The sequence below is a fragment of the Pongo abelii genome, chromosome 7, assembly GCF_028885655.2.
Source record: "Pongo abelii isolate AG06213 chromosome 7, NHGRI_mPonAbe1-v2.0_pri, whole genome shotgun sequence".
Taxonomy (NCBI): Eukaryota; Metazoa; Chordata; class Mammalia; order Primates; family Hominidae; genus Pongo; species Pongo abelii.
The window spans coordinates 139,346,536-139,363,978 of NC_071992.2; the positions used below are offsets into that span (position 1 = coordinate 139,346,536).

Below are 17,443 nucleotides of genomic sequence, written 5' to 3' on the forward strand. Positions count from 1 at the left end.
GCTTCTTACAGATGCGGAGTTAAAGTCACATGACCAAAGTCATAGAGCTTGTTAGAACCAGAGTGACATGAAATTACTAGCACAGTGCTTGCCATATGCCTTACTGGGCAGAATATTCAACAATGGCCTCTCATATAAGCATGATTCCTAATGCCTTCAGTTAGAAGACTTAAAGAGAAGCAAAAAAAAAAAAAAAGAAACAGAAATGACTGTAAGATCACTCTAGCTTGAAAGTTACTTTCCCTCCCCGTTCCACACCCCCTCACAGTTACATGATACAGCTAGTCAATTTAAAAAAAGAAAACCAACAAGTGTCAGTAAGGCAAAAAGATATATCTAAAAGAAAATAGGTTTCCAGCAAAAGTGTCTTCTACTCTCCTTTATTTCTCCCTTGATACCTCAAAGCACACTTCAGCCACAGTGTTAAGCAGGCCTAATGCTAGAGGATCACAATGATTAATCACAGCTGAAATTCTAACACACTTTCCGAATTTTAATAATAGCTGTGATTCTTTTGATGTGGCTTTGGCTGTCTGATTCCTAAGGAGTCTTTAGACTGAGTACTTAAAATATTGTAACCATACAAATTACAGCACTATATTATCTGACACGCTTGCAACTGCGAATTTACAAATTAACTGGTTTCAAATTACAGTCTTCCAGTTCAAATCAGAAACCTCATAAATAAGCCAACTCTGCTATATAACTAACAATTTAGCCAGGCAGGAAAATATTCAGGTGGCAAACATTTTGTCAAGATGTTAACTTAAAGCTGTGTGGTTGACAGAAAACTGGGGATCAGTGAACCTGGGTTCCAGTCCTAACTGCGTTAACTCAAAGAGCTTTGCAACTTTTGGGACATGTCACCACCACTCCAGATCACTGTTTTCTTATCTATGAAATAAGAGCGTTAAATAGAATGATCTCAAAAGTTCCTCTCTACACGTTCATAGCAGCTATTATTCACAATGGCCAAAAAATGAAACCAAGTCAAATGTCTATCAACTGATGACTGAATAAACAAAATGAGGTATATCCATACGATGGAATCTTAATGGTAATAAAATGGAATGAAGTACTGATACAGGCTATATGGAAGAATCTTGAAAACATTATGGTATGTAAAAGACGTAAGTCACAAAAGGCAACAAAATACTGTGTGATTTTAAGAAATGCCCAGAACAGGCAAATCTAAAGAGTCAATAAGATCAGCAGTTTTGGTCAGGTACAGTGGCTCACGCCTGTAATACCAGCACTTTGGGAGGCTGAGGTGGGTGAATCACTTGAGGTCAGGAGTTTGAGACCAGCCTGGCCAACATGGTGAAAACCTGTCTACTAAAAATACAAAAATTAGCCGGATGTGGTGGTGCATGCCTGTAGTCCCAGCTACTCAGGAGGCTGAGGCATGAGAATTGCTTCAACCCGAGATGCAGAAGTTGCAAAGAGCCAAGACAGTGCCAGTGCACTCCAGCCTGGGCGACAGAGTGAGACTCTGTCTCAAAAAAAAAAAAAAAAAAAAAAAAAAATCAGTGGTTTCCTAAGGGTGCGGGGGAGGAAGGGATTAAATGAAAAGGGAGAATGGCTGCTAATGGTAGGGTTTCTTTTGGGGGTGGTGAAATATTATAAAAATGGGTGTGATAATGACTGTACAAATCTGTCAATATACTAAAAACCAATGAATTGTGTATACTTTAAACGGGTACATTGTACGGTATGTGAATTATATCTCAATAAAGCTGTTAAAAAATGCCTCTCAGTTCAAGCCTTTCAAAATGCTCTGTAGTTGTTAAGTAGGGAATGAGGGGGCAACTTATAAAAATCAAAGCAAATAAAAGAGACCAGTGACCTAATAATCCCACAAATTTGTCCTAAATTGGTATTCAGGGAGAATAACATTACAATTTGTTGTATTACCTGACCAGGTAATAGGATTGGGTAAAGGGATTCAAAGCACAAGAAGACAATTAAAAATAAAAAGTGGCCATTGGCCAGGCGCAGTGGCTCATGCCTGTAATCCCAGTACTTTGGGAGGCTGAGGCAGGTGGATCACCTAAGGTCAGGAGTTCAAGACCAGCTTGGCCAACATGGCGAAATGCCATCTCTACCAAAAACACAAAAATTAGCCAGATGTGGTGGTGTGCACCCATAATCCCAGCTACTCGGGAGCCTGAGGCACGAGAATCACTTGAACCCAGGAGGCAGAGGTTGCAGTGAGCTGAGATCACACTACTGCACTCCCACCTGGGTGACAGAGTGAAACTGTATCTCCCAAAAAAAAAAAAAGTGGCCATGGAATTATTGCAATTTAGGTTTAACAACAGCATTAGAATTATGTTTTAAGTCCTTATAGTTCAGAGTTAAATTCTGAAATATTTACAAATGAAATGTCTGGCATTTTGCTTCAAATAATCAGGGGTGGAGGACAGCAATAGATATAAATAAAACAAGACTGGCTATGAGATAACTATTAGGGGTGATAACCATTAGATGGTTAAGGAGGGGTTCGTACTGACACACACCATGACAGGGATGAACCTTAAAAACATTGTGCTAAGTGAAAGAAGCCAGTCACCAAAGGACATATGAAATGTCCTGAATAGGTAAATCCATATACACGGAAAGTAGATTAGTGGTTGCCAGAGACTGGGAGGAGGGAAAGTGGGAGGTAGAGTGACTGCTTTGGCTTTTTTAGGGAATGATGAAAATGTTCTGGAATTAGATTGTGGTGATGGCTGCATAACATTGTGAATATACTAAAGACCACTGAATTGTACACCTTAAAATGGTTAAAATGATGAATTTTACGTTACGTGAATTTGGTCTCAGTAAAAAGAAAAAAGCTTCATTGACTTTTCCCTCCACTTTTGCATATGTTTGAAAAATTTTCCAGAATAAAATTTTAAATAACTGATCACAGATCATCCACACTTAATCTATTTTACTATTGATATAATGTTTACTATCAATATAAAATAATTACTCCAGCTGGGCACAGTGGCTCACGCCTGTAATCCCAGCATTTTGGGAGGTCAAGGTGGGCAGATCTCTTGAGCCCAGGAGTTCAAGACCAGGCTGGGCAACATGGTGAAACCCCATCTCTACAAAAAATACAAAAGTCAGCCAGGTGTGGCAGCTTAACACCCATACTTGTAGCTACTAGGGAGGGTAAGGTGGGAGGATCACTTGAACCCAGGCAGTCAAGGCTGCAAGGAGCCATGACTGTGCCACTATACTCCAGCCTGGGTGACAGAGCAAGACCTTGTCTCAAAAAAAAAAAAATTACTCTAACAAATTAATCCTCAATTAAGTTATACCAGAAAGGCAGACTGCTAAGCACTCAGTATCATTACGGGTCCAACTGGAACAAAGGAGAATAAAAATCACATATTCTCGTAGATTTAAAGATCAAACCCCTGATATGGTGGTGAGAGGCCTAGTTGTCAGTTTCACTTCTGCCAAGTTACTTCACTTCCTTGAATCTCCTATTCATCTTTTGGTAAAACTCAGGAAATAAACTAGGTTCCTCCCAATAGTAATATAATAGTCTGTGACCTTACACTTTGTATTAATACAATTTCTTTCTTTTTAAAAAGAACCTAAAAGCAAATGCCAATCTAAGGAAAAATGTTACTTGACATCAAATACCCATCCTACTATTTCCCTGCAGTGATGAGACTGATTCGCAATTCTCAACCATATGAGCACTGACTTACACTTAAGGGTAGTTCAGAGTTCTCTATCCTGAGGTAACAGCCAGCAAGTTTATAAAGTCCCTGAAGTCAGTCAGCCTTTTCAGTCATTTAAATTTAACAAAATTATATCCATATTGTAACACAGTGTATTGATGTATTGTTTCTTTAGTGTAAGTGACTCAGACAGCATATAAGGTATTGTAGGAAATAAATGACAATTCGGTAAGACACTTTTATGAAAAGATTTTTCGAACTTATCCATAATATTACGTAGGTTGGCTGGGCGCATTGGCTCACACCTGTAATCCCAGCACTTTGGGAGGCCGAGGCAGGCGGATCACTTGAGGTCAGGAGTTTGAGACCAGCCTGGCCAACAGGGTAAAACCCCGTCTCTACTAAAAATACAAAAATTAGCCGGGTATGGTGGCAGGTGTCTGTAATCTCAGCTACTCAGGAGGCTAAGGCATGAGAATTGCTGGAACCCGAGAGGCAGAGGCTACAGTGAACTGAGATGGCACCACTGCACTCCAGCCTGGGCAATGGAGCAAGACTGTCTCAAAAAAATAAATAAATAAATAAAATAAAATATTACACTGGTACTCATACCTGATAAACTACCATATATTATTAAATCTTGGCTATATACTGTATTTTAGAGTTGAGTTTTTCAATTAGAGAATCAATCTAGGCTTTTAATTACATAAATTAATGTTTTTCAACCCCAATCTAGGAGACATATATACTCCAGCCCAATTCTGCACTGAAGGACAAGGACTGCTGCAAAAGAAATGAGACCATCAAAATAAATGAAAGGCACACAGCTCAGCCACTAAGGAGATGGACAAGACATGTCAACCTCTGATCTGCTACTTTTTGCATCTATAAAATGGTAACACTGCTACTTATACCTCAGGATGTTGTGAGGATTAAAAATTGAGTAAGCTAAGTGCCTGGTGCAGTCCTGGCACAGTCACCGAGCATTTACTATCCTTATGCAGCTTCTTTTTGTAATGCTAACTGCCCTCCAAATTCCTCCAAAGTAAACACATGGATTAGTAAATGAGAAATAAACAATGCTTAAAACAACTATGGGTAACATACCTGTTTCAAGTCGCGTAGAATAATGATATAAGAAATATAAATTGACCAAATAAAGAAATCCAGTTCCTGGACCCACAGGGAAATAAAAGGTGGCAGTGATTGGCCTCCAAATCTGTCCAGATCAAAATAAACACAGCTGTTAGTTTCTGTAAGCCTGGTTATTTCTTTCCCTTTTAACTAAACAAAATTAACCCCTGCAAAGCATCCTCCTCAATGAGAGGTATGAAAGTGATCCTACCAACACAACTCAAGAAAACAACTGAAGAAAAGTGTTCACACCAAATACAATCACATCACTTTGCAAATCGATGGAATAAAACGACATCATAAAATAAGCAACAAATATTTCTAAACAAGTTGAAACAAAATCAATACTATATGAGTATATGGTTAGTCTTTACTGAGATCAGGCATACAATTATGCCTACATCAAAAAATGAATTACAAAGGCTTAATTTCCAACAGTACAGTAATGCCTCTATTTAGGGAAAGAATATTCTGGAATGACAAACCTTGTCCAAAAATGCGACATTCAAAGGCAGAAGTAAAACAACAATTTTTTATTCAAACCAATGCACTAAATAGGCAATAGGGGCACTTTTTCTTTAAAAACATTTCCCTGAAAAAACAAACAAAACATAAAAAGGGTCTAAAGTAACAAGTAGGCCAGGTTCGGTGGCTCATGCCTGTAATCCCAGCACTTTAGGAAGCCGAGGCGGGCATATCACCGGAGGTCAAAAGTTCAAGACCAGCCAGGCCAACATGGTGAAACGCCGTCTCTAATAAAATTACAAAAATTAGCCAGGTGTGGTGGCGGGCGCCTGTAATCTCAGCTGCTCAGGAGGCTGAAGCAGGAGAATCACCTGAACCCAGGAGGCGGAGGTTGCAGTAAGCCAAGACCGCACCATTGCTCTCCAGCCTGGGTGACAAGAGCGAAACTCCGTCTCAAAAAAATTAAATTTAATTTAATTAAAATAAATTAAATAATAAAGTAACAAGTAAGCCTCATTCCCAACCTCCAGTCTCCCAGTTCCAACAACAGCTGATCAGTGTCTTCTATTTCCTCTAAGAAATACATGCTACTATTACTCATTCTTCTTTATCCTACTCTATATGGCACAGTTTTATACCTTAGTTCATTCCCTACAAAATATTTTAATTGGCTTCATAGTATTCCTTGTATGTGAATGTCTAAACTTTTGTTTAAACTGTTACAATGCCACAATGAATATTCTTGTATATCCTCTTTATATGTGCATATACAGAATAAGTTCCTGTCAATAAATCTGCTAGAGCAACAGACATAAGCATTTATTTTGGTAGATACTGCCAAATGCCTACAAAAATGTTTGCTCAATTTATACTTCCTCCTAAAAAGTAGATGAATCCTGTCTTCTCTCCATACTCTCACCATTTCATGTATTATATATTCACCAATCTGAAAACTAATTTTTATTTGCATTATGAGAAGTCAAGCACCTTTTCATGTTTTAAAAACCTAAGCATTTCCTTTATTCATTTGTTCTTCTGGATTTAGATTTCTTTTTTTTCCCCCCCCGAGATAGGATCTTGCTCTGATGCCCAGGCTGGAGTGCAGTGGCATGATCTTAGCTCACTACAACCTCCACCTCCTAGACTCAGGTGATTCTCCCACCTCAGCCTCCCAAGTAGCTGGGACTACCGGCATGCACCACCACACCTGGCTAATTTTTATATTTCTTTGTAGACACAGGGTCTCATGATGTTGCCCAGGCTGGTCTCAAACTCCTGAGCTCAAGCGATCCACCTGCCCTGGCCTCCCAAAGTGCTGGGATTACAGGCATGAGCCATCGCACCTGGCTGCATTTCCTCATACATTATGAAATTTCTCTTTCTCATCATTGCAAGCATTTTCTGATCTGTCATTAGACTTTCATGGTGCTTTTGCCATATTTTGACATACAGAGGTTTAACTAAATGTAGGCAAATGTATCCATGATGTGTCATGTTTAGAAAGTCTTTTCGCTCCAAGAATGTAAGCATTCACGGTTTTATTTTAGCACTTTCAAGGTGCATCCAAGGAATGAGGAAGAGATCCAACTGTTTTTCTAAATGGTCACCCAGTTTTCCCAACCCCATTTACAGAGTAACCCACATTTTTTCCAATTATTTGAAAAACTACTTTCATTGAACATTTATACTCTAGTCTCTTTTATATTAAGGTCTACTTTAACACCATTCTGTTTGGAATTGGTTCCTATGCCAATATCAAGTTATTTTAATTTCTATTTTTTCTTTTTTTTTTTTTTTTTGAGACAAAGTCTCAGTCTGTTGCTCAGGCTGGAGTGCAGTGTCGTGACCACAGCTCACTGTAACCTCAAATTTCTGGGTTCAAGCAATTCTCCACTCAGCCTCCCAAGTGGCTAGGACTACAGGCGTGTACCATCACACCTGGTTAACTTTTTTTTTTTTTTTTTGAGACGGGCTCTCCCTATGTTGTCCAGGCTGGTCTCAAACTACCAGCCTCAAATGATGCTCCCACTTCAGCCTCCCAAAGTGCTGGGATTATAGGCGTGAGCCACTGGGCCTAGCCTAATTTCTATTCCTTTTATAATATATTTTAATAGCTGGTAAAGTTAAACAGCTAAATAATATCTCCCCCTTTTTTTCTTCGACAGTTGTCACAATTGTCTTGGTTAGTCTCAATATTTTATTTTTCTAAATGAATTAGAACCATTCTTTTATTATATCCATGTGATACTGATATAATTCCCAGCCAAGAAGTTTTTCATAGTTTTTAGAGTTGTCTATAGAGCTATCTCTTTCTATCTTTTTATACCTAACCACAAAAGCTGAGTATCTTACTGCCTACAATATTGAAAATTGAGCTTCAGCTGGTCGCAGTGGCTCATGCCTGTAATCCAAGCACTTTGGGAGGCCGAGGCGGGCAGATCACCTGAGGTCGGGAGTTGGAGACCAGCCTGACCAACGTGGAGAAACCTCGTCTCTACTAAAAACACAAAATTAGCCGGGCGTGGTGGCACATGCCTGTAATCCCAGCTACTCGGGAGGCTGAGACAGGAGAATCGCTTGAATCCAAGAGGCAGAGGTTGCAGTGAGCCGAGATCACGCCATTGCACTCCAGCCTGGGCAACAAGAGCGAAACTCTGTCTCAACAAAAAAGAAAATTGAGCTTCTTGGGCTTTCCAAGCATACAACCCTAGCTGTAAATAAACTTTTGTATCTTATTTCATTCTTGTCTAATTCACTGGCTGGCACCCCCACCAGAACAATGCTAAATAGTGACTGAAGTAGATGGCCTTCCTAAACTTTTGGAAATGGCAGCAAAATGCTGGCTTCTGGTGTGAGAGACATGGGTCTATCTCACTGCACACTAGCATGTACCAAGCACAAAAGACATGGCCCGTGAATTCCTCAGAGTAGTGGGGAAGGCTGTCAAAGGAAGAAAGGGTTGGTACAAGGGAGGGGACATGTGGACTTGTTACAAAGGCCCCAAGAATTGCAAGAGCACAATAACTGAATGGGTACTGCTAACAATTCAAGTGTGGCTGGAATGGAGGACGTCAGTCACAGGGACTGGCCACATACAGACTGGCCAGTTCCATTCTCCAAGTACAGGAATGTAACCCTCAGAGCTTAATTCCTTGTAGAGTGAAATGCGATGTGCATACCAAAAAAGTGACTTTCCAAGAAACGTGTATTAAACCAGAAAAATAAAACAGGTTAACATTTGGTTTGATTTATTCACAACTTTATCACAGAAACAGGATAGTTTAGTGGAAAGGGAACTGGAGATGACTTGAGAAGACCTGGGTTTAAGTTTTTGCTTATAAGTCACCACTTCCGAGCCTCAATTTCCATAGTTACTGTTTTTTTTTAAAAGAAATCAATAAATTAATGTGCTACTCAGCTTATTTACACGCACTGATTCAGGAGACGGATTTCATAGATGAGGAAACAGGATGAGAAAAGGTTAAGTATCAGCCAGTAAGTGGTGAAGCTAGAATTTTATCCCAGACAGTCTGACTCCAGAGTTTGTGATACTAAGCCCCTATTTTTACAATCCCTCTCACAAATGGCGTCAGTTTATGAGGTACAATTACAATTAGTGTAAGTGTTCACTACTACGACACTTGTATAATCCTGAAATAGACTGAGAGTAAACCTACTAATTAATTCTCTGTGCTTAAGAAAAGGACTGGGAATAAAGACCAGAAGCAAACCCTCTAGGTAGCCCTGGACCCTTGGAAAAGTATGGACGTCAAATTGGCTTCATCATCTACCCAATGACATTATCCTATGACTTCTGCTTTCCTTATCTTACAGGATTTGTAAAAGGTTGGAATTAAGAAAGTGAATTAAAAAGATACTATGTAAAAAGAATTAATATGTGTGGGTGTGTTAATTGTATTATCACAATCTTTTCGGAAACACCCGCTAACCAGTTTTTATAAATTCATATTTCAACTACCCCCATATTCCTATAAGTTACCCAAGGCCTGGTTTTGGAAAAGAAACCTCGTTTTTGTCTGACTACATTTTCTCTAATGCTGATGACATAAGACTATTTTTAGTCACTGTTTGCACCTGTTCTTTGGAAATCAGTGTCTGTCAAAATATCTCACTTCTTTTCCCTGTTCATTAAGCCTACCCTTGAGTTATACTTGCTTTCATTGATCTAAAAGACTTAATGTTATTTTTGTATTACTTTAAAATTATAATCTGAAAACACCAGAAGACAGCTTATCTCTTTAGAAGGACACAGTGTAACATATTTCGGAAATCCCCATTGTAAGTATCCAACTAAATCCCATTTTTTCCTTGACCTGATATGTAAACAGTAAGGAGAAGGAACTGGCTTTACATTCAGTGCCAGGAGTGAAGAGGCCCATTTTCAACCCTGGAAAGCCTAAGAGGCAGCCAACTGCAGCACAAAGAGCCACGACCTGCAGATGGAGGACTGCCTGCCTCACACTGACTGAGAGGACTCGTGGGGGAGTATCTCATTTTAAGCCCACAGCAACCTCAAGGCCAGGCCCATAATGATCCCAGTTTTGGAAAGGAGGAAAGCTGGGCCCTAATTAGAGTTCCTCATTTAACAAGGACATGTAGCCCGTGTGCTCACTGCTATATACACCCTTAAAGAAGACATAAGACATTGTTCCTCAGTTATTAGTCCAACAACTTCAGAGTGTAGGTTGCAGCCATCCTTTAGCTAAAATCTTCTAAACAATCTGCTACTGAAATAATTTGCCATCCAGAGTCGAGTGTTTTTTTTTTTTAAAGTATGAAAAGTGAGGATTTGTCTGAAATAATAAGGATCACTTGATTTGGACTTGAGTATATATCAGTCACCAAGCAAGAAAGATGATGAGCACCTGTGTGACAAATGCTGGTTTAGTAAACTGTGGCCTTTTTTGCTGGGTGGGGAGACATAACGGGTAGGCAAGAAAAGGCCCCTTCCATTCATTTAAACAAACGAAAGGCACTTAATCTTTAAAAAGAGCAATTAGAAGCCATCAAATCTACTCCTAGATATACAGGCAACAGAAATTACTATTTATCCTCACCAAGAAGTACATATGTTCACCAAGACATGTACTAGAATGTTCATAGCAGCACCATTCATAATAGCCAAACTGGAAACTGCCCAAAAGGCCCATTAATAGCTGAATGAGTAAATAAATTGTGGTATGGTCCCATAATGAGCAACCTATAACCACATGCAACAATATGGGTGACTCTCAAACATAATGTTGATAAAAGCAGGTAGACACAAAAGAGAACACACTTCATAATTCCATCTATAGAAAGCATAAAAACTGGCAAAAACAACACATGGTATTAAAAATCAAGAGCATAGTTACCCTTAGAGAGGACAGTGACCAGAAGGAAGTAGGAGAAAGCTTTTAGAGATTCTGTTTCTTGATCTGAATGCTGGCTATATACATGTTTTGAATTTTTAAAAACTCAAGCTATAAACTTATTATACATACACTTTCCTGCTTGTATATTGTAACTCAATAAAAAGTTTTTTAAAAAGCCACAATCTAATGGGCAACATTATTATAGACCACAGCAGAACTGTTCAACGTGGACAGGACTACTAAGGAAAGATCTTAAACTACGTACCAAAACACTTGCCACTAGAGTTCTATAGCCAAAGCTTGATGGATATAGAACTTCTATGTTCAGCCTATAGTCCAAGTTCATTCGCCTCCCTGCTATGTTGAAATGTCTCTCTTCCCCAATACACCCTTAAATCAGTCTCCTAAGGCTGCTGTCATCAGGTTAAATGTGATATATAAGCAAAAGCTTGGCCAATATAAGCACAAGGCTGAGTCACAGAATTGGCTGGTACCATTTCTTATTCCTGGAAACAAATTAGAGAAATCAAGAGTTCACATCTTCCCACTTCAAGTCAGGATGCCTTTAAGAAGACAAAGCATAATAATCATCCAGCAGTTACATTTCAATTTCAATTACTAATTAAAATTAGAATCTTACTGTCCAGGAGAGAAGGAAATAAGGCACAAAGTATTGGCTGATAAACAAAAATTGGCAACTATTTTTTTCCCATACCAACCACATAGGAGGCAACTATTTTTGAATAGTTTATTTATCAGGCTATTTACTGGGAATTACAAACATTTTTCTATGTGTTCTACATACTAGAGGCAAGAAGTAGATAACGTATTTCCTCAGTTTGAAGGTACTCGTTCCTGTGTTTCTGAAATTAGAGTGTCTTACAATCAATACACCCATTTAATGTAATTTCTACTCCCCTGTCCCCCAAAAAAGTTGCATTAAATTGATGGTGCATCGTATAATCAATGGAGTCTTTGAACAAAGTTAATATGCTATGATATTATCCTCAGATCCTAAAGAAATTGAGGCTTAGACAGGATAAATAACTTGCCTAAGGGTACACAACTAGCAGGGGACTGAGCCAGGCCTTGAGACCATGATTCAACTACTTGAAATCTAACAGTCTTTCTACTCAAATAGAAAAGGAAAAATAATTTGCTATGATTGATTTGGAAGAAACCACCTTCAAAAATGTTTTGCTACATACTTATTTTTTTCGTAGATATTATGCAAAGGAGTTAAACAAAACAGCTTAGAACTATCTTTGACTCAACGAAATAGGAACTGAAACTGAAGCTGTCTACAAAATGGGGGTAACACTTATCTCAGGATGATTGTCAGAGTTCAATGACATAACCTCGGGGAAGTTGTAACAGGGTGATGTTATATTGTCCAAAGAAATGAAGAAATATAGCCATGCAGGCGGCCCTAGGAGACATAACCTTAGAAAACACAAAGGCAGCAGGAATTGCCACCTCTTGTGTAGTTAATCAAGGATTAATATGAAGACATTTCATTACTGTGAACTATTTGATTGATGAACATAAATCTGAGGGACTCAGAATAGGGAGAAATCGTAGACAACAGTATAATGAGTCTTAACACACACCTGTTTCAACCTATCCAAAGTAAAGAAATAACGTTATAAACCTCAGAGTTCTAAACCAACAAGCTACACACAGGAATCTATAGCTGAGAAGGAAAAATAACTTGTCACTTCCAACATGAGCACACAATTCTAAATCAATCACTCCCCCATTTTTGTAAGCTGTGAAAGATTCAGCTTCTAAGGAAAAGAGGAACTTTCTAGCAGAACTCTGCTAAAGCAAACCTCACACTGTCCGTGCACAGCAGCCTCTCAAATGCAGTTTTTCCTTGACTGCTTCATTTGCAAATGAGTTCCTCCATGTGGGTCTGAAAGTTACATGTGTCCAAAATAGGCAAGAATCAGAGTAACAGGAAGAAAAGACAAGGTACAGCTGTTGGTCTTTTCACACCTGGGCAGTACACTGTCCTGCCTCCTGCTGGCAGCTGAGAAGAAATAATACAGGGAAGATGACAAAATCGTGGAAGATGTGACAAGAACGATTACTCTTTTTAATCAGTTCACCACTTTTAACATTATACACCCGCAGCCTGTTAGGCTTATTTACATTGCTTCTTTACAATGTGCTTATTTACTTCGTGTAGTCACTAGTATCACTACACAAGTGAGGATTTTACAAACAGGGACAACAAGCCGGTTTTGACCAGGTCCTTCTCACACATTAATATGCCACCATTGCTCCCCATGACCACACATTACCCAACAAGCCACCAGGAACAAAGTACACAACATTCTCTCAGCCAACAAATATTTACTAAAGTAATAAACACAGAACAGTATGCAATTCCAGCTGCACTCCAGAATCACGATTTTATATCCAACTGCTCCCTTGGCCTCTCCACATGGATGCCTGAAGAGCATCTCAAGACTTAGCACAGCCAAAACCTAACTCTTCATCCAGACCAGCCCCCACTCCCAATCTAGGCATCCCTGACCATTCCCCATCTCAGTCAAGGGCTCCGCCATCCACTCAGCTGCTCCTGTGAAAACAGTAGTATCTTTCAGTCCTGCTTGCTTCACCCATTCACTCTTTATATCCGTTCAGCTGTAATCTTGTCCCCTCTGCCAAGTTCATGCCCTTTTCTCTATCTTCACAGCCACACTGATCCAAACCACCATCTCTCTGGCCTCCTAACTGGATTCATCTCTCTGATCTCATCACCTAGCCCTTCCTCCTTCAACCTCCTCCATACACACACAAAGTCCACTCCACAGAGTAGTCGGGGCAATCTGCCGGTCCTTTGTTCACAAGGCTCCAAAGACTTCATAGCGCCCTCAAAATAAAGTTCAAACCTCTTAACATGACCTACAAGGCTCAACTATGATCTAGCTTTAACCCACCTTTCCATCTTAGCTTTACTGCACCCAGCCCTGGCTATCTCCCTGCCGTCATCTACTAATCCTCACCCTACAGCTGATCCTGTGCCAGCTGGCAACCCAGTCTTCTTCCTGTTCCCAGCTCCTACTTCTGAGCTTTTCACTTACTAGTCCTTCCTGGAAGGTTGTCTCCAGGGCCAGATCTACCCAAAGCTGGCTGGCTGGCTCCTCAGTATTCCAATTTCTTCAAATGTCTTCTCTGAGGCCTTTCTGGGTGGAACACCCTATCAAATATTACACCCCTTAAAACACATGCCTCTATGTCTTCACAGGATTTGAAACCTTTTCAGTCCTATTTACTATTGTACCCCAGTGCCCAGCACACAGCAAGTGCCCAATTACTCCCAACAACTCAGTTAATATATAAGCACCTACTATGTCCCAGGCACTATTCTAGGTAACAAGGACAGTGGTGAACGGCTCTCACGGAGCCTTATTCTCTGAGGGGAAGCAGACTAATAAATACCAAAGGGTAATATGTAGCAAGAAAAATGAAGGATTAGGCCGGGCTCAGTGGCTCACACCTCTAATCCCAGCACTTTGGGAGGCTGAGGCGGGTGGATCACCTGAGGTCAGGAGTTCAAGACCAGTCTGGCCAACATGGCGAAACCCCATCTCTACTGAAATACAAAAATTAGCTGGGCATGGTGGCGTGCGCCTGTAATTCCAGCTACTTGGGAGGCTGAGACAGGAGAACCGCTTGAACCCAGGAGGCAGAGGTTGCAGTGAACCAAGATTGCGCCATATACACTCCAGCCTGGGCAACAGAGCGAGACTCCGTCTCCAAAAAAGAAAGAAAGAAAGAAAAATGAAGGATAAGGGATAAGGGAGTGGAGTGAAGGAGGGGCTATTTTATGTACGGCCATCAGAGAAGGCCTTGTCAATAAGATGGCATTTGGGCAGAGATCTGAAGAAGGTTAGGAGGTAAACAAGTGAGCCACAGTTATCTTCCTCAGGCAGAGAAACAACATGTGCAAAGGCCCTGAGGAGAGATCCAGATAAGCACTGAAGTAACAGCAAGGATCTCATTGTGGAGCCTAAGGTACAAGTTGGAGAGTAGCAGGAGATGAGGTCAGAGAGGCAGCAGGGGCCTTGCAGGCGACTGAAAGGATTTGGATTTTACTCATTAAGAAGACATGGTAGGATTCTGGACAGAGGAACGACAGGACTTGATATAGGTTTTAAAAGGATCACTCTAGCTGTCTAGAGAAAAGATGGAAAGGAACCAGATTGCAGTGATAATGGCTTGCAATGGAGAATGAAAAGGGATTGTATTCTGGATATATGTCTCAAGTAGAGTCAATAGGATGTGCTGACAGATTGTGGGGTGTGAGAAAAACAAGAAAAATAAAAGATGACTCCGACAATTAACTTCAGCTCCTCTAATAATGGAGTTGCTATTCACTTCTAAGGCAAAGGGGGAAAGGGGATTCAGTTTTGGACACGTTAAGATGAAGATGACTCAGTCATCCAAGTCGTGATTTCAAGTAACTGGTGTATGCACAAATCTGGAAATAGGGAGACAGATCTGAACTGAAGATATTTATATTTACATTTCAGAATCTCCAGTTTATAGAAAGTATGTAAAGCCCTGAGGCTGAATGAATGAGACCACCTAAAGCTAGGGAGAGTCTATAGAAAAGGTCCTATAACTGATTCCCAAGGCACATCCTAACATTTAAAAGTCAGGAAGATAAGGAACCAGCAAAGGAAACCAAGAAGTAATACCCAGTGAAGACAGGGAAAGACAAGAAAATGTTATCCATAGGCCAAGTAAAGGGCTGAAATTAATGCCAGATCTTGCTATTTGACCTGCCACTGATTGAAGTTTTAAATCAGAAATTGGTGAATACAGATAACCTTCAGAAAACTGGCACTCTCTTGACAGATATGTTACTCTGGACTGTTTCCTTCATGCTTAAGAAAATAACAAGGCCTTCCATTTCTGGACAAATGTACTCTTTGCCTATTCCTTCGTACATTCTATTACTACGTGGGGGATACTAAATTAGGGCTAGAGGGAAATGCAGAACAATACACTCGTTCTTTGTATCTCTGACTTTAAATCACTCCTATAGGAAAAACAAAACAAAAAAACTCCATTAACGTGAAAGGAACTCAGCTATAAGTTGGTGAAGTTGACACCTACAGGCTACCCACGTGGGTGACAGAGGGAGGTCAGAGGGCAATGCTCCAGGCGGACCTAATCGCCAGCGTCCAACAGATTGACAACTACCAACGACTAATCTCACTGCTTCCTTCACTGAGTGCGAAGAGCGGGAAGCACAATCTCACTATACTAGTAAAGTCAACTCCTCCCCACCAGGCCAGCCCACAACTCCAGCTATCCAGCACCCCGCTCCAGATTCCAGAGCCTCCCCGGGCCCAAAGGACCCCGCCCTAAACCGCCGGCGCCGGACGCACTACAAATCCCAGCAGGCACCGCGCGCCCGCAACATGCCAGCCTACGCTTCGCCGCCGCTGGGCCTCCTGGGGCCTGTAGTCTCCACGCCCCCCGTCTCTGGTAAGTACCTGAAAGCGATAAAGGAAGGCTTCCGGCCAGAGGAAGAGGTAGGCCGGGCTGATGAGGCCGAGTTTGCCGACCAAGGGCACCGCGACGGTGGCGGCGAACCAATAGCGCGTGATCGCCGGGATGCTCCTGAACCAGTCTCCGATGTCCGACATCTTCGACCCACAGGTAGCCAAGATGCACACGACCGCCCGACTCCCCGTGCCGACTCCCTCACGACGCGGCCGGCTCCGCGACTGTTAGGTGTCTAGGTGGAAGCCGCCGAAGCCGCGATGCAGAAGGCGGAGACGGGCGGACGTGGCGCCACCGAATTCGGACCAGCGAGGCAGCCTTCTGAGGCGAAACTTCCCCTTCCGGCGACCGCGGACGACGTGACCAGAAGTCCCGCCGCTTAAAGGGTAAGCGACGATTTTACCGCCCGGCCGTGGCTCGGCGTCCTGGGGGGCGGAGCCAGGTAGAGCGACGACAAGACTGGTGGGAAAACAGTGGTTGCCTGGAGCAACGGCAAACGCTCCAGCCAGTGGCGAGGCCAAATGCCATTCACCTAGTTCTCAGAGTTTTCATGCGGCTGGGTCCAGCTGGAGGGTATTTAAAAGGGACGAAGGCAAACGAAGTGTCTAGTTCCTCGCCTGCTCACTCATTCCACAAGTGTTTGTTGGGCACAGTTCTAGACACTGAGCAGCTGCGGCTGTCAGCGCTGTCGTGGTACCCTCTCTCCTGATCTTAACATCCTCATTGGAATAATTTATAAACAAATAGATAATGAAGATAATCTCAGAGAGTGATTAGAAAAACAGGAAAATGAAATGAGATGATGAGGTAGAGTGACGGGGTGGGGATGCGGCAGTGTGAGGACAGATGGCTACTTTAGGTATGAACTGGGCCAGCCAGGCAAGAGATCTACGGGAAGAATTTTCCATGCACAGAGAAAAGCCGCTCTAACTAGGTTGGAACGTTGGAGGAACTAAAAGCCAAAATGATCCATCTTGTCTAATTCATCTTGTATAAGAAGGAATCTTTAAGAAAAGATACAGGGCGCGGTGGCTCACGCCTGTAATCCCAGCACTTTGGGAGGCCGAGGCGGGCGGATCACGAGGTCAGGAGTTCGAGACCAGCCTGGCCAACATGATGAAACCCCGTCTCTACTAAAAATACAAAAATTAGCCGGGCGTGGTGGAGGGCGCCTGTAGTCCCAGCTACTTGGGAGGCTGAGGCAGGAGAATCGCTTGAACCCGGGAGGTGGAGGTTGCAGCGAGCCGAGATCGCACC

At 41.6% G+C, this 17,443-nt stretch overlaps 1 protein-coding gene across 2 annotated transcripts in view; it reads right to left on the reverse strand.

Annotated features, from left to right (window-relative positions):
- Positions 1 to 16,512, reverse strand: part of DERL1 (derlin 1) — a 28,911-nt gene extending 12,399 nt beyond the window's left edge. The window contains 2 exon segments of one of the 2 annotated variants that reach the window (NM_001132379.1): positions 4,794 to 4,905; positions 16,177 to 16,512. In NM_001132379.1, coding sequence (NP_001125851.1) covers positions 4,794 to 4,905; positions 16,177 to 16,329 — 265 coding nt within the window. In that variant the 5' untranslated portion in view covers positions 16,330 to 16,512. 2 annotated transcript variants of the gene reach the window in all.
- Between the last annotated feature and the right edge of the window lie 931 nt (positions 16,513 to 17,443).